Source organism: Bubalus bubalis, chromosome X, assembly GCF_019923935.1.
Source record: "Bubalus bubalis isolate 160015118507 breed Murrah chromosome X, NDDB_SH_1, whole genome shotgun sequence".
NCBI lineage: Eukaryota > Metazoa > Chordata > Mammalia > Artiodactyla > Bovidae > Bubalus > Bubalus bubalis.
In genome coordinates this window covers 67,943,297-67,966,917 of record NC_059181.1, presented here as the reverse complement: position 1 = coordinate 67,966,917, position 23,621 = coordinate 67,943,297, and the positions used below count along the sequence as shown (strand labels likewise).

The window sequence follows — 23,621 nt, the reverse complement described above, 5'->3', positions numbered from 1 at the left end:
CAGAAACTTTGCAGTCCAGAGGGGAGTGCCAGGATGTATTTAAAGTGATGAAAGAATAAAAATTTATCATCAAGAATACTCTATTTATCAAGGTTATGATTGAGGCTTGAAGGGGGCGATAAGGAGTTTTTCAGACAAGCAAACAACTCTAAAGAAGTTCATAACCAGTAAAATGGCCTTAAATATTAAAGGGTCACTTTTAAGGGTAAAGGAAAAGGTCACAACTAGAAATAAAATATATGAAAGAAAAAAAATCACTGGTGACGGAAAATATATGTTAAAGGAATTAGATCAATAACTTTAAAAAGCTAGTATGAAAGTTCAAAGAAAAAGTAGTAAAAAGAATATCAGGTATAAGTAAATAGTTAGGGGATATACAAAATAAAAAGAAATTAAATATAGCAACAAAAAATAAAATGTGACAGGCAAGTGAAAATGGAGTGCTTTTTTTTTTTTTTGATTGATTGATTGACAGACTGGAAAGGAGGATTTAATGGTGGGCTTGAACAAGCAGTGGAGAACGCCAAGGCTGTTGTGATTCTGTGACCTGCCATTTGTCCAGGGGGGCATAATTAATGATGTATTTGACCCCACTGCCAAGTGGGATGAGTTGCTTTTCTGCCACCATCTTCAAATTCATTGACTTTAAACTTAGTAAATCCTCACCTTTTGGACAGGTGAATCTTCTGTTGGCCAGAGAACTAGAACTTGGCCCTGTGTAAGGCCTCAGTCATGTGTTCCTTATTCTTTAGCTTGGTGCTGATGGACATGATGACTTGACCAATGTGTACTGTGGCCACTGTGTCCTGGGTTGTTCCAAAGGCACCCTACATACCTTCTTAGAGCTTGTCAGCCTTGGCACAGGACACTGTCTTGTTGATGCAGATGTTGCAGAAGGGCGATGTGTTTGTACGTGGAAACCATCTTTGACATAGCTTTTCACCATGTACTTAGCACAAGTAGGGGCAGCCGCCAATGGAGAACTGCTCATACTCATCTGACACCGCATGACCACAGAGTGGGAACTTTTGCCTCATGGTAACCACAAATCAAAAATAGCTACAATGGATACACAAAAAATAAAAGAATCCAAATGTGAAACTAAAGAAATCCATCAAAAAACAAGGGAAGAAACAAAGAGAGTAAGACTGGAACAGAGAAGAACTGAAAACATAAACAGAAAACAAGTACAAAAATAGCAATAACTACATGCCTGCCATAATTATTTTAAATGCAGATTGACTAAATGCTTCAATCAAAAGACATAGGGTAGCTGAATGGATAAAAAAGTATGACCCATCTATATGCTGCCTGTAGCAGACTCCTCAGATCTGAAGACACACATAAACCAAAAAAGAAGAGATTAAAGAAAAGATACTCCATCCAAATGGAAAAGTAAAGAATGCTGGGATAGTAATACTTATATCAGACAAAATAGACTTTAAAACAAAAACTATAAGAAAAGACAAGGAAGGGCATGCCATTGTGATAATGGGGTCAATCCAACAAGAGGATATAACATTTATAATTATTCATATACCCAACATAGGAGTATGTAAATATATAAAGAAAATATTAATAGAAATAAAGGGAGAAATATACAGTAATACAGTAATAGAGGACTTTAATACTCTACTTACTTCAATGGATAGACCATCTAGAATCTAAATTGGTAAAGGACATATTTAGCAAGATGTATTTCATCAATATAGATCATTTCATTCAACAGCAGCAGAATACACATTCTTTTCAAATATACATGGAGTATTTCTCAGGACAGATCACATATGTCAAAAAACATGCCTTAATAAATTTAAGAAGATTGGAATCATATCAAGCATCTTTTTATTTTTATTTTTTTTAATTTAATTTTATTTTTAAACTTTACATAATTGTATTAGTTTTGCCAAATATCAAAATGAATCTGCCACAGGTATACATGTGTTCCCCATCCTGAATCCTCCTCCCTCCTCCCTCCCCATACCATTCCTCTGGGTCGTCCCAGTGCACTAACCCCAAGCATCCAGTATCGTGCATCGAACCTGGACTGGCAACTCGTTTCATACATGATATTTTACATGTTTCAATGCCATTCTCCCAAATCTTCCCACCCTCTCCCTCTCCCACAGAGTCCGTAAGACTGTTCTATACATCAGTGTCTCTTTTGCTGTCTCGTACACAGGGTTATTGTTACCATCTTTCTAAATTCCATATATGTGCGTTAGTATACTGTATTGGTGTTTTTCCTTCTGGCTTACTTCACTCTGTATAATAGGCTCCAGTTTCATCCACCTCATTTGAACTGATTCAAATGTATTCTTTTTAATGGCTGAGTAATACTCCATTGTGTATATGTACCATAGCTTTCTTATCCATTCATCTGCTGATGGACATCTAGGTTGCTTCCATGTCCTGGCTATTATAAACAGTGCTGCGATGAACATTGGGGTAGTCTCTTTCCCTTCTGGTTTCCTCAGTGTGTATGCCCAGCAGTGGGATTGCTGGATCATAAGGCAGTTCTATTTCCAGTTTTTTAAGGAATCTCCACACTGTTCTCCATAGTGGCTGTACTAGTTTGCATTCCCACCAACAGTGCAAGAGGGTTCCCTTTCCTCCACACCCTCTCCAGCATTTATTATTTGTAGACTTTTGGATCGCAGCCATTCTGACTGGTATGAAATGGTACCTCATAGTGGTTTTGATTTGCATTTCTCTGATAATGAGTGATATTGAGCATCTTTTCATGTGTTTGTTAGCCATTTGTATGTCTTCTTTGGAGAAATGTCTATTTAGTTCTTTGGCCCATTTTTTGATTGGGTCATTTATTTTTCTGGAGTTGAGCTGTAGGAGTTGCTTGTATATTCTCGAGATTAGTTGTTTGTCAGTTGCTTCATTTGCTATTATTTTCTCCCATTCTGAAGGCTGTCTTTTCACCTTGCTAATAGTTTCCTTTGATGTGCAGAAGCTTTTAAGGTTAATTAGGTCCCATTTGTTTATTTTTGCTTTTATTTCCAATATTCTGGGAGGTGGGTCATAGAGGATCCTGCTGTGATGTATGTCGGAGAGTGTTTTGCCTATGTTCTCCTCTAGGAGTTTTATAGTTTCTGGTCGTACGTTTAGATCTTTAATCCATTTTGAGTTTATTTTTGTGTATGGTGTTAGAAAGTGTTCTAGTTTCATTCTTTTACAAGTGGTTGACCAGATTTCCCAGCACCACTTGTTAAAGAGATTGTCTTTAATCCATTGTATATTCTTGCCTCCTTTGTCAAAGATAAGGTGTCCATATGTGCATGGAGTTATCTCTGGGCTTTCTATTTTGTTCCATTGATCTATATTTCTGTTTTTGTGCCAGTACCATACTGTCTTGATAACTGTGGCTTTGTAGTAGAGCCTGAAGTCAGGTAGGTTGATTCCTCCAGGTCCATTCTTCTTTCTCAAGATCGCTTTGGCTATTCGAGGTTTTTTGTATTTCCATACAAATTGTGAAATTATTTGTTCTAGCTCAGTGAAGAATACTGTTGGTAGCTTGATAGGGACTGCATTGAATCTATAAATTGCTTTGGGTAGTATACTCATTTTCACTATATTGATTCTTCCAATCCATGAACATGGTATATTTCTCCATCTATTAGTGTCCTTTTTGATTTCAAGCATCTTTTTAGATCACAGTGGTATTAAACTAGAAGTCACGTAGAAGAAAACTAGAGAAAAACATTAACATATGGAGGTTAAAAGACATGCTACTAAACAAGTAGTGGATCAACAAAGAAACCAAAGAGGAAATTAAAAAATGCATTGAGACAAATGGAAATGGAAACACAACATTACAAAATCTATGGGATGAAGCAAAAGCAATTCTAAGAGAAAAGTTCATAGTGGTACAGGCCTACTAGAAGAAATAAGAAAAATGTCAAATAAATCATGTAAATGTACTTTTAAAGGAACAAGAAAAAGGACAGGCCAAGCCCACTGTTTGTGGAAGGAATGAAATAATGAAGATTAGAGTGGAAGGAATGGAAATTGAGACTAAAAAAGTAAAATTCAATGAAATTTAGTGTTGTTTCTTTGAAAAGATAAACAAAATCAAACATTTAGCCAGACCTATAAAAAATGAGAGCCCAAATAAAATTAGAAATGAAAAGAGAAGTTACAACTAACATCAACAAAATAAAAAGAATAATGAGAGAGTACTAAATTGTGTGGCAACAAATTAGACAGCCTAGGAGAAATGGATAAATTTCTAGAATTGCACAATCTTCTAAGACTGAATCATGAAGAGATAGAAGATCTGAATAGACCTTATACTAGTAACAATATTGAACCTATAATTTAAAAACAAAAGTCCAGGTACAGATGGTATCACAGGTGAATTTGTGGGTTTGATCACTGGGTTGAAAAGATCCTATGAAGGAAGGCATGACAACCAACTCCAGTATTCTTGCTTGGAGAATCCCATGGACAGAGGAACCTGGTGGGCTACAGTCCATAGGGTCACAAAGAGTTAGAAGCGACTTAGAACAACAACAACAACAACAACAAATGGTAACTTTACTTTTTTTCTTTGAGGAACCTCCATTCTGTTCTCCACAGTGACTGAAACAGTTTACATTCCCACCAACAGTGCAAGAGGTGATCCTTTTCTTCCCATTGTCTCCAGCATTTACTGTTTATAGATTTTTTGATGATGACTGTTCTGACTGGTGTGAAGTTGTACCTTATTGTCATTTTGATCTGCATTTCTCTAATAATTAGCAGTGTTGAATATCTTTTCATATGTCTATTGGACACATGTATTTCTTCTTTGGGAAAATGGCTATTTATGTCTTCCACCAATTTTTTGATTGAATTGTTTGTTTTTTGATATTGAGTTTTATGAGCTATTTGTGTAGTTTGGAGATTAATCCTTTGCAAAGAGCATTGGGGTGTGTGTATCTTTCTGAATTAGTTTTCTTTGGATATATCCCCAGAAGTAGGATTTGAGAGCCATCACTATGAACAAAGTTAGTGGAGGTGATGGAATTCCAGTTGAGCTATTTCAAATCCTGGAAGATGATGCTATGAAAGTGCTGCACTCAATATGCCAGCAAATTTGGAAAACTCAGCAGTGGCCACAGGCCTGGAAAAGGTCAGTTTTCATGGCATTTCCAAAGAATGCTCAAACTACTGCACAGTTGCACTCATCTCACACCCTTGTAAAGTAATGCTTAAAATTCTCCAAGCCAGGCTTCAACAATACGTGAACTGTGAACTTCTAGATGTTCAGGCTGGTTTTAGAAAAGGCAGAGGAACCAGAGATCAAATTGCCAACATCCACTGGATCATTGAAAAAGCAAGAGAGTTCCAGAAAAACATCTATTTCTGCTTTATTGACTATGCCAGAGCCTTTGACTGTGTGGATCACAATGAACTGTGGAAAATTCTGAAAGAGATGGGAATACCAGACCACCTGACCTGCCCCTTGAGAAACCTGTATGCAGGTCAGGAAGCAACAGTTAGAACTGGACATGGAACAACAGACTGGTTCCAAATAGGAAAAGGAGTACATCAAGGCTGTATATTGTCACCATGCTTATTTAACTTATATGCAGAATACATCATGAGAAATGCTGGGCTGGAAGAAGCACAAGGTGGAATCAAGATTGCCGGGAGAAATATCAATAACCTCAGATATGCAGATGACACCACCCTTATGGCAGAAAGTGAAGAAGAACTAAAGAGCCTCTTGATGGAAAGTGAAAGAGGAGAGTGAAAAAGTTGTCTGAAAGCTCAACATTCAGAAAACTAAGATCATGGCATCCGGTCCCATCACTTCATGGCAAGTAGATGGGAAAACAGTGGCTGACTTTATTTTTTGGGGCTCCAAAATCACTGTAGATGGTGACTGCAGCCATGAAATTAAAAGATGCTTACTCCTTGGAAGGAAAGTTATGACCAACCTAAAGAGCATATTAAAAAGCAGAGACATTACTTTGCCAACAGAGGTCCGTCTAGTCAAGGCTATGGTTTTTCCAGTAGTCATGTATTGATTTGAGTGTTGGAATGTAAAGAAAGCTGAGCACTGAAGAATTGATGCTTTTGAACTGTGGTGTTGGAGAAGACTCTCGAGAGTCCCTTGGAGTGCAAGGAGATCCAACCAGTCCATCGTAAAGGAGATCAGTCCTTGGTGTTCTTTGGAAGGACTGATGTTGAAGCTGAAACTCCAATATTTTGGCCACCTGATGAGAAGAGATGACTCATTTGAAAAGACCCTGATGTTGGGAAAGATTGAAGGCAGGAGAAGTGGATGACAGAGGGTGAGATGATTAGATGGCATCACTAACTCAATGGACATGAGTTTGGGTAGACTCCGGGAGTTGATGATGGACAGGGAGGCCTGGCGTGCTCCAATTCATGGGGTTGCAAAGAGTCGGACACAACTGAGCGACTGAACTGAACTGAACTGAATGACTGACATACTGTTCTCTGTAGTTTCTGTACCAATTTACATTTCCACCTACAGTGTATAGGAGGGTTGCCTTTTCTACACACCCTCTACAGCATTCATTTTTTAATTTTTAAAAAGAAAATGTAGGTTCTTTTATTTTTTAATGACTATATATATTGATTTATTGATTGATTTTTGGCTGTACTAGGTCTTCGTTGCTGCTCATTGTCTTTCTCTAGTTATGGCAAGCAGGGGCTACTTTCTAGTTGCAGTGTGTGGTTTTCTCATAGCAGTGGCTTCTTTTGTTGTGGAACACAGGCTCTGCTAGCACAGGCTCCAGTATTTTTGGCTGGCAGACTCGAGAGCACAGGCTCACTGGTTATGGTTTACAGGCTTAGTTGCCCCATAGCATGTGCAATCCTCCTGGACCTCAAGGGATCGAACCTGTGTGCCCTGTATTGGAAGGTAGACTCTCAACCCCTGGACCATGAGGGAAGTCCTCTAGCATTTATTGTTTGTAGATTTTTTGATGCCAGCCATTCTGAGAAGTGTGGGGTGATATAAATTGTAGTTGTGATTTGCATATCTTGAAAATGAGTGATGTTGAGCATCTTTTCACATTTTTTGGCCATCTGTGTATTTTCTTTAGAGAAATGTCTGTTTAGGTCTTCTAGCCATTTGTTGGTTGGGTCGTTTGTTTTTTTATTTTGAGCTGCATGAACTACTTGTATATATTTTAAGATTAATCCTTTCTCAGTTGATTCATTTGCGAATATTTTCTCCCATTCTGAGGGTTGTCTTTTCATCTTGTTTTTGGTTTCCTTTCCTATGCAAATGCTTTTATGTTTAATTAGGTCCCATTTGTTTATTTTCATTACTTTAGGAGATAGAAATAATCTTGCTATGATTTGTGTCAAAGACTCTTCTGGCTATGTTTTCTTCTAAGTTTTTAATAGTGGCTTTGCATTTAGGTCTTTAATTCATTTTGTGTATGCTGTTAGGGAGTATTCCAGTTTTATTCTTTTACACATAGCTGTTTAGATTTCCCAGCACCACTTACCGAACAGACTGTGTTTTCTCCGTGTTATACACTTGCCTTGTTTGTCATAGATTAGGTGACCATAGGTGCATGGATTCATTTTTGGGCTTTCTATTCTGTTCCATTGATCTATATTTCTGTTTTTGTGCTAGTACAGTAATACCTTGATTACTGTAACTTTGTAGTATAGTCTAAAGTCAGGGAGCCTCATTTCTCTGGCTCTGTTTTTCTTTCATAAGATTCCTTTGTCTATTAGGGGTCTTTTGTGTCTCCATACAAATTTTGAATTATGTGAAAAATGCCATTGGTAATTTGATAGAGACTTCACTGAATCTGTAGATTGCTTTGAGTAGTATAGTAATTTTCACAATATTGATTCTTCTAATCTAAGAACATTGTATATCTCTCCCATCTGTTTGTGTCGTCTTTGTTTTCATCAGTGTCTTGTATTTTTTGCATACAAGTCTTTTGCCTCCTTGCTGTGCTGTGTGCTGTGCTTAGTCACTCAGTTGTGTCTGACTCTTTCTGACCCCATGGACTGTATGTAGCCTGCCAGGCTCCTCTGTCCATAGGGATTCTTCAGGGAAGAATACTGGAGTGGGTTGTCATGCCTTCCTCCAGGGGATCTTCCCAGCCCAGGGATCGAACCCGGGTCTCCCACATTGCAGGTAGATTCTTTACCAACTGAGCCACCAGGGAAGCCTTTTGAGTCCTTAGGTATGTTTATTCCTAGGTACTTGATTCTTTTTGTTGTTATGGTAAATGGGATTCTTTCCTTAATTTCTCCTTCTGATCCTTCATTATTAGTATATAGGAATGTAAGAGATTTCTGTGTATTAATTTTGTATCCTGCAACTTTAATAACTCATTGTTTACCTCTAGTAATGTTCTGGTGGCATCTTTATGATTTTCCATGTATGTTATCTGTACACAGTGACAGTTTTACTACTTCTTTTCCAATTTGGATTCCTTTCATTTTTCTTCTCTGATTAGTATGTCTATGACTTACAAAACTATGTTGACGAATAGGGGCAAGTATTGACACCCTCATCACCTTCTTGATCTTAGAGGAAATACTTTCAGTTTTTCACCATTGAGAATAATGTTTGCAGTGGGTTTGTCATATGTGGGCTTTATTATGTTGCAGTAGCTTCACTCTGTGCCTACTTTCTGGAGAGTTTTAATCAGAAATGAATATTAAATTTTGTCAGTAACTTTTTCTGCATCTGTTCAGGTTATTATATGGTTTTTATATTTCAATTTGTTAATATAGTATATTGCATTGATTGATTTGTGTATCAAAGAATCCTTACATCCTTGGGAAAACCCTACTTGATTGTGATGTGTGATTCTTTTAATGTGTTTGATTCTGTTGGGTAGTATTTTGTTGAAGATTTTTGCATCTATGTTCTTCAGTGATCCTGGCCTGCAATTTTATTTTTTTGTGATCTTTGTCTGGTTTTGTTATCAGGTTGATGGTGGCCTCGTAGAATGAGTTTAGGAGTATTGGAGCACCTCTGTACATAAGGCAAATGCTAACAGCTATAAAAGGGGAAATCGACAGTAACATATTAATGGTGGGGAACTTTAATACCACACTTACACCAGTGGGCATATAATCCAGACAGTTCATAAGGAAACACAAGCCTTAAATGAGACATTAGAGCATTTAGAACTTAATTGATATTTATAGGACACTCCATCAAAAAGCAGCCAAATACACTTTCTTCTCAAGTGCACACAGAACATTCTCCAGGATAGATCACATTTTGGGTCACAAATCAAGTATCAGTAAATGTATGAAAACTGAAGTTGTATCAAGCATCTTTTCCAATGACAATGCTTTGATATTAGTTATGAATTACAGGCGAAAAACTGTAAGAAAAAGAAAAAAAAAACACAAACACATGATGGCTAAATAATATGCTACCAGCTAACCAAGATATTACTGAAGAAATCAAACAGGAAATCAGAGAATACCTAGCAACAAATGACAACAAAAACATGACAACACCAAATGTATGGGACACAGCAAAGGCAATTCTAAAGGGACGTTTGTGCACTATAATCCTACCTTAAGGAACTAGAAGAATCTCAAATGAACAACCTACCTTACATGCAAAGCAATTAGATAAATAAAAACAAAAAGCCCCCAAAGTTAGTAGAAGGAAAGAAATCATAAAGAGCAGAGTGGAAATAAATGAAGAAAAAATGAAGAAAACAATAGCAAAGATCAATAAAACTAAAGGCTGGTTCTTTGAGAAGATAAACAAAGTTGATAAACCATTAGCCAGTCTCATCAAGAAAAAAAAAGCAGAGGACTAAAATCAATAAAAATTAGAAATGAAAAAGGAGAAGTTATAACTGACACTGCAGAAATACAAAACATCATAAGAGACTACTGTAAGCAAATATATGCCTATAAAATTGGCAACCTGGGGGAAATGGACAAATATTTAGAAAGATACAACCTGGTCTTCCAGGACTGAACCAGGAAGAAATAGAAAATATGAAAAGACCAATCAGAACCAGGGAAATTGAAATTGTGATAAAAAATCTTCCAGCAAACAAAAGTCCAGGGCCAGATGGCTTCACAGGGAAGTTCTGTCAAACATTTAGAGAAGAGCTAACATCTGTCTTTCTCAAATTCTTCAAAAATTGCAAAGGGAGGAATATTCCCAATGGCATTTTTAGACTAAACTAGAACAATCCTAAAATTTGTATGGAACCAGAAATGTACTGAACAGCCAAAGCAATCTTGAGAAGAATTACAAAGCTGAAGATAACATGATTCCAGACTTAAAATTATACTACAAAGCTTTAGTAATCAAAACAATATAGTAGTAGCACAAAATCCAAGACATAGATCAATAGAACACAATAGGAAATTCAGAAAAAAACTCAACCAAGCTTCTATATCCCATTATCTATAACAAAGGGGACAGGAACATCCAGTGGGGAGAAGATAGTCTTTTGGAAAGATGTTGTTAGGAAAATTGGACAGCTATCTGCAAAAGAGTGAAACTGGACCAGTTTCTTATATCACATACAAAAATAAACTCAAAATGGATTATAGACTTAATAAGACCTTAAATTTTAAAATTCTTGAAAGAAAGCATAGGCAGTAGGCTCTTTGACATGGGTCTTAGAAATTTTTTTTTGGATCTGTTTCCTTAGGCAAGGGCAATGGAAGTGAAATTAAAGAAATGAGACTACATCAAAGTAAAAAAGATTTTCTACAGTGGAAGAAACCACCAACAAAATCCAAGGCAACTTACTGAATGGGAGAACATATTGCATATGATATACCCTATAAGGGGTTGATATCCACAGTATATATAGAAGTCATACAACCAGTATCAAAAAGCAATTAAAAACTGGCCAGAGGACCTGAAGTGATGTTTTTCCAAAGAAAAAATACAGACGGTTGACAAGAACATGGAATGACCCTCAACATCACAAATTATCAGCAGAATGCAAATCAAAAGCACAGTGAGATTCCACCACACACCTGTCAGAATGGCTGTTACCAAAATCAAGATACAACAAGTGTTGGTGAATATGTGGAGAAAAGGAAACTGTTGTGCAGTGCTGGTGGGAATGTAAATTGATGCAGCCATTATGAAAATATGAAGGTTGTTGAAAAAATTAAAAGAACTAACATTCACTGCAAGACCCAGCATTTCCATTTCTGAAGAATACAAAGAGACTAAATAAAAAATATATATGTAGCCCATGTTCACTGCAGCACTATTTGCAATAGCCAGGATATGGAAGCACATAAGTGTCTATCAGTTGATGAATGGATAAAGATGGGGTATGTGTGTGTCTGTGTGTGTGTGATGGGATACTATTCAGCCATAAAAAGTGACATCTTGTCATTTTTGCAACATGAATAGACCTACAGGGCAAATGAAATAAGTCAGAGAAAGAAAAAAAAATACTCTGTGATTTCACTTATATGTGGAATGTAAAAAGCAAAACTAATAAGCAAACAAAACTAAGAACAAAATACTCATAGATATCTAGAGCAAACTGGTGGTTTCCAGAGGGAGGTACGTCGTGAGGGTGTGGATGAAATAGGTAAAGGGAATCAAGAGGTACAAAGAGATACAAACTTCCTGCTATAAAATGAGTAATTCATACGGATTTAATGTATACCTAGGGAATATAGTCAGTAATATTATAGCAACTTTGTACTGTGATGGATGGTAACTAGTCTTATTGTAGTTATCATTTCATAATGTATAAAACATTTAATCACTGTTGTACACCTAAAAGCTAATTATAAGTCAATTAAAAGCAAAATGTCTATAATTTATTGTATGGGTATATTCTTTGTATATGATGTAATATCATGATGTTAACATTCACATAGCACATTTATTCATTCAACAAATGTTTATTGTATTCTTACTATGTGCCTGGTACTGCTCAAGAAGCTTGGTTATATCAATGTACAAAATACACTTACAGAGTTTACCATTCTATTAGTACTGTTATTTATACACATAATATTTTAATGATATCCCACCTTTATTTCTAAGGTTACAATGTAGCTTTTTAAGGAATATCCTTACTGTTCCCCATAGTGGCTATACTAATTTACATTGCCACCGGCACTGTAGGAGGGTTCTTTTTCAAACCCTCTCTAACATTTATCATTTGTAGACTTTTTGATGATTCCAGTTCTGACCAGTGTGAGGTGATGGAGGTTCCATAAAAAACTAAAAACATATGATCTTACAATTCCAGCTCTGCACATATATCAGGAGAAAAACCATAATTTGCAAAGATATGTGCACCTCAGTGTTCATTGTGGCACAATTTGCAATAGCCAAGACATGAAAGCAACCTAAATGTTGATAAATGGCTAAAGATGTGGTGTGTGTATGTGTGTGTTGTTGTTTAGTTGTTTAGTCGCTTAGTCGTCTCTGACTCTTTTGCAACCCCATGGACCATAGCCCACGAGGCTCCTCTGTCTCTGGGATTTCCATGCAAGGTAGAATACCGGAGTGGGTTGCCATTTCCTTCTCCAGGGGATCTTCCTGACCCAGGGATCAAACCTGTGTCTTCTGGATTGGCAAGCAGATTATTTACCACTGAGCCACCAGGGAATCCCATATATGTGTATATAGTGGAATATTATTCAGCCATAAAAATTCATGAAATAATGCCATTTACAGCAACATGAGTGGACCTAGAGATTATCATACAGAGTGAAGTAAGTTAGAAAGACAAATGCCATCTGATATAATTTATATCTGGAAACTAAGAAAATAAAAATAATATGAATAAACATATGCAAAACAGAAATAGACCTACAGACATATAAAACAAACTCGTGGTTACCAAAACAGAAAGGGGGGTAAATTAGGAGTTGGGGATTAACATATACTTACTGCTGCTGCTGCTAACTCCCTTCAGTCGTGTCTGACTCTGTGCGACCCCATAGACGGCAGCCCACCAGGCTCCCCTGTGCCTGGGATTCTCTAGGCAAGAATAGTGGAGTGGGTTGCCATTTCCTTCTCCAATGCATGAAAGTGAAAAATCAAAGTGAAGTCGCTCAGTTGTGTCCGACTCTTAGTTACCTCATGGACTGCGGCCTACCAGGCTTCTCTGTCTATGGGATTTTCCAGGCAAGAGTACTGGAGTGGGGTGCCATTGCCTTCTCCAACATATACTTACTACTATATATAAAATAGATATTTAACAGGGACCTATTGTATGGCACAGGGAACTGTACTCAATATTTTATAATAAACTATAAGGGAAAAGAATCTGAAAAAGAATATATATATATATATATATATATCTGAATTACTTTGCTGTACACCTGATACTAACATAGCATGGTAAATCAACTATTCTTTTTTTTTTTTAATTTTATTTTATTTTTAAACTTTACATAATTGTATTAGTTTTGCCAAATATCAAAATGAATCCACCACAGGTAAAACTATTCTTTAATTAAAGAAAAAAAGCTAAGAAGAGTAAGGGATGAAGTGGTACCCTGAAAAGAGGATGGAGTCACCAAAGAGATTCAGTTTTAGGAGGTGGTAACAAGGTATCTCCGATTCTTTAGTTCTGGTAGTCTTTTACTTTGGGATACACTTTGAAGATGATGATGATGGCTGATTGATAGGTGAATTTATAGCCTAATTCTTTCAGTCATTCTCTAGAATCAAAAATATATGATGTATATCTAATACACTGATACGAGGAATCAAAAGATAAGCAAAGGGGCCTGGTTTTCAGGGATGCTTGGTCTGGTGGGGAATGTTCTTCACTAGACTGGCAAATATGTTGCATTTCCAATAGAACCACTGAGTTTAGTACGCATAGAAACACCTGTGCTACCAAAACAGGATGGAGAGAGTATTCTTTAAGTTGCATTTAACAATAATCTACATTTCCAATGACTTCTCCCAATATTCATGTGTAGTAGAATTCTGGTATAAAATGAAGTTCTAAAGGAAAAAAACAACTATAGTGTATCTCGCTGCAGATATGGTGTTTAAATATATATTTGTATTGCTTCAAGAAATTAGAGTTAAAAGTTTTGCTTTCTATTTGTTTGTATTTCCTTTGTACCATACCTTGTAAGCATTTTTTTGATATCCAGGGTGGATATTTAGGAATGGCTTTGATTTATTAATTCACTGTTAATTGTCATGTATGCCTATATAATACAAAATTATAACAGAAGGAATGATTATTCTATGTCAATGATGAATAAGAATATTCTGCATGTAATATCTATTTGTAGGTTTTAATTATATATTCAGGATAATTATTAACTGGAGTATCCCATGTTTCAGGGGCCAGTTTTAATTTTTAGAGATTAAATATTGTCATTATATCCAATAGAATTAAAATTAGTATGAATCTGTTGTCTTTGCACAGAAATTTTCACCTGTGCTAAGTTTTGAGACTTCTTATTTTCTGCCACATTTAAACCAGCTTTTTAATTTAATTGTTGACACTTTTACCATATATAAATTGCCTTTATTAAATTGGGTAACCACTGCTGAAGTTGTTTGCACATCTGTCAAAATGTAAAATTCCCAAAGGCACTGATTATTTGCCAGTTGACTAATGGTAGAAAGGAATTTTAGTCAACACATGCTTGATAAGCTATGTGTCAGGAGTCTTCCAAACCACCCCCAGGTTTGGTAACTCACAGGACTTAGCAGATACTCATATTCAAAACTATGGTTTATTACAGCAAAAGGGTGTAAAGCAAAATCAGGAAAGGGAAAAGGCATATATGGATCAAAGTCCAGAGGAAAACAGGCATAATCTTCCAAGAGTCCTCTTCTAGTGGAGTCACACTGGATGTACTAATTTCTGCAGTAACATTTTATGGCAGTATGTATGAAGTGTTATCTACCAGAGGAGATCATTAAAAGCTAAGTACCCAAGGATTTTTACTGGGGACTGGTGACAACAGCAGTGTCTGCCTGGCTTTTAGCAAATATCAGACACCTGGAACAAAAATAGGTATTTTTTTTCTAGAAGCCTAGGGCCAATGGTCCCTTCGTTTTCAGGGAAAATTTTACGTTAGTACAGGGGACTGTTTACCATTCAAGTTCCCAGATGATAAACAAGGGTCACTCTCTTAAGAAGGCTGTACTAAGATGAAAGTTTTGTTGATGCTTGAAGGACAGTAAAATATACATGGAAGTTTGTCAAGAAAAGAGGGAGGAATATAGTATAAGATACTCAAGGCATAGAATCATATTAAATATGTGACACATTAGGTAGTAGTTTGTTGTGGTTTAAATATAAATGCATAATGAGGTCTGTAAAAGTAATGGGAATGCCAAAGAATGTTCAAACTACTGCACAATTGCATTCATTTCACATGCTTGCAAGATAATGCTCAAAATCCTCCAAGCTAGGCTTCAACAGTATATGAACTGTGAACTTCCAGATGTACAAGCTAGATTTAGAAAAGACAGAGGAATAGAGATGAAATTGCCAGCATCCTTTGGATCACAGAAGTAAGAGAATTCCAGAAAAGCATCTACTTCTGCTTCATTGACTACTCTAAAGCCTTTGACTCTGTGGATCACAACAAACTGTGGAAAATTCTTAAAGAGATGGGAATACCAGACCACCTGACCTTCCTCCTGAGAAACCTATACGCAGGTCAAGAAGCAACAGTTAGAACCAGACATGGAACAACAGATTGGTTCCTAATTGGGAAAGGAGTACATCAAGGCTGTATATTGTCACCTTGCTTATTTAACTTATATGCAGAGTACCTCATGAGAAATGCCGGGCTGGATGAAGCACAAGCTGGCATCAAGATTGCTGGGAAAAATATCAATAACCTCATATTTGCAGATGACAACACTCTTATGGCAGAAAGAGAAGAGGAACTAAAGAGCCTTTTGAAGAAGGTGAAAGAGAAGAGTGAAAAGATTGGCTTAAAACTCAACATTCAGAAAACTAAGATCATGACATCCAGTCTCATCATTGCATGGCCAATAGATGGGGAAGCAATGGAAACAGTGACAGATTTTATTCTCTTGGGTTCCAAGATCACTGCAGATGGTGACTGCAGCCGTGAAATTAAGACACTTCTTGGAAGAAAACCTATGACAAACTTAGCTTATTAAAGGGCAAAGACATTACTTTGCCAACAAAGGTCTGTATAGTTAAAGCTATGGTTTTTCCATTAGTCATGTATGGATGTGAGAGCCTCTTGATGAAGGTGAAAGAGGAGAGTGAAAAAGTTGGCTTAAGACTCAACATTCAGAAAACAAAGATCATGGCATCCGGTCCCATCTCTTCATGGGAAATAGATGGGGAAACAGTGGAAACCGTGTCAGACTTTATTTTTTGGGGCTCCAAAATCACTGCAGATGGTGACTGCAGCCATGAAATTAAAAGACGCTTACTCCTTGGAAGGAAAGTTATGACCAACCTAGATAGCATATTCAAAAGCAGAGACATTACTTTGCCAACAAAGGTCCGTCTAGCCAAGGCTATGGTTTTTCCAGTGGTCATGTATGGATGTGAGAGTTGGACTGTGAAGAAGGCTGAGCGCCGAAGAACTGATGCTTTTGAACTGAGGTGTTGGAGAAGACTCTTGAGAGTCCCTTGGACTGCAAGGAGATCCAACCAGTCCATTCTGAAGGAGATCAGCCCTGGGATTTCTTTGGAAGGAATGATGCTAAAGCTGAAACTCCAGTACTTTGGTCACCTCATGCGAAGAGTTGACTCATTGGAAAAGACTCTGATACTGGGAGGGATTGGGGGCAGGAGGAGAAGGGGACGACAGAGGATGAGATGGCTGGATGGCATCACTGACTCGATGGACGTGAGTCTGAGTGAACTCCAGGAGTTGGTGACAGACAGGGAGGCCTGGCGTGCTGTGATTTATGGGGTCGCAAAGAGTTGGACACGACTGAGCAACTGAACTGAACTGAATTTGCTGTTGATGGGCATAGCTGTGTTCCCTCCCTGTTGTTTGGCCTGAGGCCAAACTGTTGACTCCTGCCTCCACTCACAGGCAAGCCTGGCTCAGTTTCCCACTGGCCTGTAAAGTCAAATTCCCTGGGGGTTCTTGGTCCCTTTGCGAGATCTCCAGGTTGGGAAATCTCTTGTGGATCGTAGAACTTTCTTAATAGTGGGAGAATTTCTTTGGTATAATTGTTCTGAAGTTTGTGTGTCCTTTGCTCGGAGCTGTATGGTGGGGCTAGTGGCGACCTCCTCCTAGAGGGCTTAGCCACATGCTGCGTGACTCAGGTCTGCTGCAGCCAGAGCCCCTGTCCCCACAGCAGGCCACTGTTGACCCGTGCCTCCACAGGAGACACTCAACCACTCAAAGGCAGGTCTTACTCAGTCTCTGAGGGACCTCTGGGTCCTGGTGCACTCGAGGTTTTGTTTGAGCCGTTCAAGCATCTCTGGCATCTGTGGGGTCTGATTCGAAATGTGATTTCACCCCTCCTACCATCTTGTTGGGGCTTCTCCTTTCCGATTGGATGTGGGGTATCTTTTTTTTGGTGGGGTCCAACATTCTCCTGTCATTGATTGTTCAGCACTGAATTGCAATTTTGGAGTTGCAGAAAAAGATGAGCACCTATCCTTCTACTCTGCCATCTTGCTATCAGCAAACTGGAAAAGGTCAGTTTTCATTCCAGTCCCAAAGAAAGGCAATGTGAAAGTATGTTCAGACTACTGCACAATTGCCCTCATCTCACACACGAGCAAAGTAATGCTCAAAATTCTCCAAGTGAAGCTTCAACAGTACGTGAACCTAGAACTTCCAGATGTTCAAGCTAGATTTAGAAGAGGCTGAGGAACCAGAGATCAAATTGCCAACATCCGCTCGATCATAGAAAAGGTAAAGGAGTTCCAGAGAAACATCTATTTCTGCTTTATTGACTACACCAAAGCCTTTGACTCTGTGGATAAGAACAAACTGTGGAAAATTCTTAAAGAGATGGGAATATTGACCTTACCTGCCTCCTATGAAATCTGTATGCTGGCCAAGAAGCAGCAGTTAGAAACATGGAACAACAGACTGTTTCCAAATTGGGAAAGGAGTACATCATGGGTGTATATTGTTACCTTGCTTATTTAACTTATATGCAGAATACATCATGCAAAATGCTGTGGATGAAGCACAAGCTGGAATCAAGATTGCCGGCAGAAATATCAATAACCTCAGATGTGCAGATGACGCCACCCTTATGGTAGAAACCAAAGAGGAACTGAAGAGCCTCTTGAAAGTGAAAGAGGAGGGTAGAAAAAGGTGGCTTAAAATTCAACATTAAAAAAACGAAGATCATGCTTTCTGGTCCCATCACTTCATGGCAAATAGACAGGGAAACAATGGAAACAGTGACAGACTGTTTTCTTGGGCTCCAAAATCACTGCAGATGGTGACTGCAGCCGTGAAATTAAAAGATGCTTGCTCCTTGGAAGGAAAGCTATGCCAAATGTAGAGAGCATGTTAAAAAGCAGAGACATTACTTTGCCAACCAAGGTCTGTCTAGTCAAAGCTATGGTCCTTCCTGTAGTCATTTATGGATATGAGAGTTGGAGCATAAAGAAAGTTGAGTGCTGAAGAATTGATGCTTTTGAACTGTGGTGTTGGAGAAGCCTCTTGAGAGTCCCTTGGACTGCAAGGGGATCAAACCAGTCAATCCTAAAGGAAATCAGCCCTGAATATTCATTGGAAGGACTAATGCTGAACCTGAAGCTCCAATACTTTGGCCACCTGATGTGAAGAACTATATCATTGGAAAAGTTCCTGATGCTGGGAAAGATTGAAGGTGGGAGAAGGGGACAACAGAGGACAAGATGTTTGGATAGCATCACCAACTTGATGGACATAAGTTTGAGCAAGCTCCAGGAGTTGGTGATGGACAGGATAGCCTGGCATGCTGCAGTCCATGGTGTCACAAAGAGTTGGACATGACTAAGTGAGTGAACTGACTGAATTGAACCCAGGCTACCAATGATTCTCACATATTCCAGCTACATTATAAGTGACATGACAGTAAAAAGTTATAGAATGCCTGAAGAAACAATCAACATTAGGATAAGTTAGCAACAAAAATTATTAGTTAACCTGACAAAGTTAACACAAAAATCAAACAGCATGATCAGAATGTCAAGAACCTGAGATAGTAAACAATTTATAAAGTAGGAATGTTTAATGTGATATTTTATAAATCATTAGCATAACTTTATACCAGAAAATTTTAAACTTATATGAGATATATACATTCTAGAAAAATAGAATACCAACTGGTTTAATGCAGTTATTTCATAGTATCCAAAAAATGAAAAAGAACCTAAATGTCTGCGATCAGGAGAACTAAAAAATTGTAGTATAGTGATGTAGTAGAATACCCTATATGGCAGAATTATTGAATCAGTCTCACTTTGAATGGAAAATGAAAACTATATTCAGTGAAGAAGTATATTCAGTATAAAAGTATGTATCTGTTCAGTTCATTTGCTCAGTCGTGTCTGATTCTTTTCAACCCCATAGACTGCAGCATGCCAGGCCTCCCTGTCTATCACCAGCTCCCAGAGTTTACTCAAACTCATGTCGGTCAAGTCGGTGATGCCATCTAACCATCTCATCCTCTGTCGTCCCCTTCTCCTCCTGCCTTCAATCTTTCCCAGCATCAGGAAAGTATCTTTTCCAGTGAGTCAGTTCTTCACATCAGGTGGCCAAAGTACAACTATACATATATAATTATACATATGTTCCATTTACATGTAGTTTAAAAACATGAAGTATAATATACAGTTTGGTGATGTACATTAGTGAAAATTTAAAAACATACACATAAAAAGTAAAATTATAAATTTAGGGTTTTATTTATCTCTCAGAAAGAAGGGTGGGAAATAAGAGAAGAGCTGTATTATGCTTCAAGTGCATCAGAAGCAGATTTAACAAGTTTTAAAATTTGACAAAGATGCGATGTGTGAACACTGTTATTCTTTATTATATGTATACTTTTCTGAATATGTAGAATACTTTATAACACTACAAAAATTTAAAGTACTTTGCATTAAACGGCATCTGAGAAGGCACAGAAATATGTTAAACCTGTACATTCTGTATTTGAAACTTAACTGTTTATCTTTCATAGGTATTTTGTTACTTGCTTCTCATACCTTTTTATAGTCAACGTTTATGGGGAAAATAAGAGCAAAATAATGTTTTCCTCTTTTTTTAAAGAGCAACGTGATTTAACATGAGAAGATGATGATGGGAAGAATCTTTGTTTGAGTTTTCCAGAATTCTAGTACAGTGAAAGTTTTCCTGCCCCTAAGATCTTTTCTCTCTTGATCTATGAGTCAGTCTCTCTTCTCTTCTCTCCCTCTCTCTTTGGGTCTCTCCATCTTTTTCTCCTGGTCCCTGTCTGTTAGGGTGTGCTTTGGGATTATACTGTCTCAGGGCCTGGGGGACTTAATTTCTTTGGGTCTCTGTCTTTCTGAACCCCTCCCCCCACCCCAAATTCTATTTCTCATACTTGCACTTTCTCAAGGTCTGTCTCTTGCTTACTCTGTATTTGGAGGCCCTCCCCCATGTCTGTGTGCATATGTGTGTGTTTTTATGTTCCTTTGTATATGTCTGATTCTCTGTCTCTTTATTTCCTTTTCCTGGAGTCCTCTGTGCCTCACCTCCCCCACCTCTTGTCTTTCTCTTGGAGTGTAGAGCTCTTTCTCTCCTATGGTTGTCTTTTTTCCTCTCTCTCCCTACCAGTCTCTTTCTTTCTCAGTCTCTCCCTGAGTTGGTTGGTCTATATCTGTTTCTCTTAATCTCTTTCTTAATCCCACTCTGGAGTCTTTCAGTTTCTTCTCTTATTTGCCTACTTATTTATGTTTCATTTATTTTGTTTAGGTAAAGCTACTTCCTCTTCTAATCCAAGCAGTCCAGCTCCAGACTGGTACAAAGATTTTGTTACAGATGCTGATGCTGAGGTTTTAGAGCATTCTGGAAAAATGGTACTTCTCTTTGAAATTCTTCGAATGGCAGAGGAAATTGGGGATAAAGTGTAAGTTCTTTCCTATTTCCTATTTTTATTATATTAAACAAATTTTTGATAACCTTTTTATTGTTTGAACTACTTAAATCTGTTTTGTTTTCTTCCTTTTAAAAGATGTAATTTCTTGGTTAGTGTAGTGACAACTATCTTCCTTCTAAGCCACTATTTCTGAGTGCATAGTCTGGATGTTCTTTCAGTGCCATTTTCCCCTTCTGCCTGTAGAATCTTGAACTTATTTCCTTGAGCCAAGTCTCTACTTGGTATCTATATTTCATCATTTTCAGAATCATTTTGCAATCCATGCAGTGTGGTTTCTACACTGTTACTTTACTGAGATTTTCCCCTCCAAAGTCACTTGGTTGTTTTTATTGTTTAGTTGCTAAGTTGTGCTGATTCTTTTGCACCCCCATAGACTATAACCACCTGGCTCCTCTGTCCATGGGATTTCCCAGGCAAGAATACTGGAGTGCATTGCCATTTCCTTCTCTAGTGGATTGTCCCGACCCAGGGATCCAACCTGCATCTCCTGCATTGGCAGGCGGATTCCTTATTGCTGCGCCACCAGGGAAGCCCCCTAATGTCACCTATTGACCTTCTAATTTCCAAATCTAGTGGATACTTCTCAGACTTTATTTTACCCCTTTTTGACTACTCTCTATAATTTCTCCTTTGTTTTTTGTTCCTGTTTGTTTTACTTCTAGCATTTGTGCCCCAATTCCCTTCCCTAGATTCCATCCCCCAATTTTATCCTTCATTTTATTATTTAAAAATGTGCTTTTAAAATTTTGAACCATGCTTATCATTTAGGCTTTTATAAGGCCCTGTGTTCTGGTCATAAAATATTTTTAAAATATAATGCTTGTAATATAAGGATTTTTTTGTTAAAAACTTCAAGTACTTTAACATAAGGCTAAAATAAAACAAATCTTCTATCTTAAAAAAAAATCTAATTTACTTTCTTTAACTTTCCTGGAAAGAGGTAGATTTCTTTTCTATTTTCATACCACCTTTTAATGTACTTCTACTCTACTCTTAACCCATTCTAATGTTTTTTTTTTTTTTTTTTTTTTTTTTTGCTGGATAGTGAGTTGTTTGAATTAATAGTTAATTATAAAAATATTGGTTTTTATTAACCACTGTACATGACACCAAGTAAGTACTGACTGCAAGTTATTTTTGTTATATATTGCCACTTACACAGAAACAAGTAGTTCAGATAAGGGAGGATATTGGCATGGAATGGAATGGTAGTAGTGGAGATAAAGAGTGTGTTTTGGGGTAGAGAAATAATACTTGGTAGATTAAATGCAGGACAGTAAGATAGAGTAGTCAAAGATGACTCCCAGGCTTTCCCCCTAAGTGCCTGTGAATTATGTTGTTATTTACTAAAATGGAGAAGACTAAGGGAGAACTAAGTTTATTAGAGGTAGTAAAGAGTTCTGCTGTGGTTTTGTTAAGTTTCCAAGGCATATTGTATGTCCATGAGAGATGTCAAGTAGAAAGTAGATATTTGAGCTCCAAGTTCCTGAAGGGTCAGAAGAGACTGATGATTTAGACATGCTTATGCTTTTTTTTTTTTCTATTAACTTTTATAGTTTAAAGTTAATTTTTATTGGATACCGTATAAGAATTTTATGAGTGTATAGGAGATTTTTAGTAGTCTTTTAATTTCCTAACAAGGAATATCTTTTACCATGTTCATCATAGATGCTCTCCTAGTTTCTCCTGAGTAGAATATTTTCCATTTCAGAAGGCTCCCTAGAGTTGAATACTTCAAAGTGTTAGAAAATGTATGCTTATCTTTAGTTTGTACTGTATTCCTATAGCTATTTCCACCTAGTCTAAAATAGAATATATCTATTGCTTTTTAAAAATACTGTTATAATGATCATTTTTAGTTATTAACCCAAGTGATAAATGTTATCAACATTAAGACATAAAACTGCATTTCTGAAATTGTGATTACCACTATTCTTTGTCCAGTGTTTCATTATGGAAATTTTCAAACATAAAAAGCAAAAAGAATAAATAGAGTGAATACCTACATACCTGTTACCTAGAATCTATACTATATTTTATCATACTTTATTATATACCTATCTATCCCTCTATCCATCTTATTTTCCTGATACTTTTCAAAATAGGTTGCAGACATCACTACTACTGTTTCAATTGTCTCCTCTTCAGATAATGATGGGTTTATCTCTTGTCACTGTAAGCTTTTTCTTCTCAGTTGATTGTTCTATTCTTTGTATGGCTTAATTTCAGTCCTGACAATGGTTTTGAATATGCTTCAATTTTTAGCACTCATCTCAAAATATGGTCACAGTAAACAAAACACTTCAGCTGAGTTTTTATTAACACATAATTATAGTGAGTCTGGTTATTATTTACTCTGGATCCTGTCATTCCATTCTTGCAATCTGATAGAATGGTTTTCCAACATCTAAATAACATTATTGCTTCATATTCACTTTGGTCAGCTAAGACTTTTTTCTTTTAAAGAAAAACTTGTCAAATTAGATTCTTCTGTTCCCTATTTATGCAGCTGAGGCTTAGACAGAAATTTGTTTTTTAGCATATGAATGTCCAGTTTTGCCAAGACTATTGTTAAGAAGACTTCTTTCCATTG

General features: G+C 37.1%; 1 protein-coding gene and 1 pseudogene across 8 annotated transcripts in view; one reads left to right on the top strand and one right to left on the bottom strand.

The window, feature by feature from the left end:
• ATRX (ATRX chromatin remodeler) overlaps positions 1-23,621 on the top strand; it is a 287,562-nt gene that overhangs the window by 202,153 nt on the left and 61,788 nt on the right. For all 8 annotated transcript variants that reach the window (XM_044936882.1, XM_044936879.1, XM_044936880.1 and 5 more), the window contains one exon: positions 20,845-20,998. In XM_044936882.1, the coding sequence (XP_044792817.1) occupies positions 20,845-20,998 (154 nt within the window). The remainder of the gene's footprint in view (positions 1-20,844; positions 20,999-23,621) is intronic.
• LOC112582278 lies at positions 491-1,037 on the bottom strand (annotated as a pseudogene).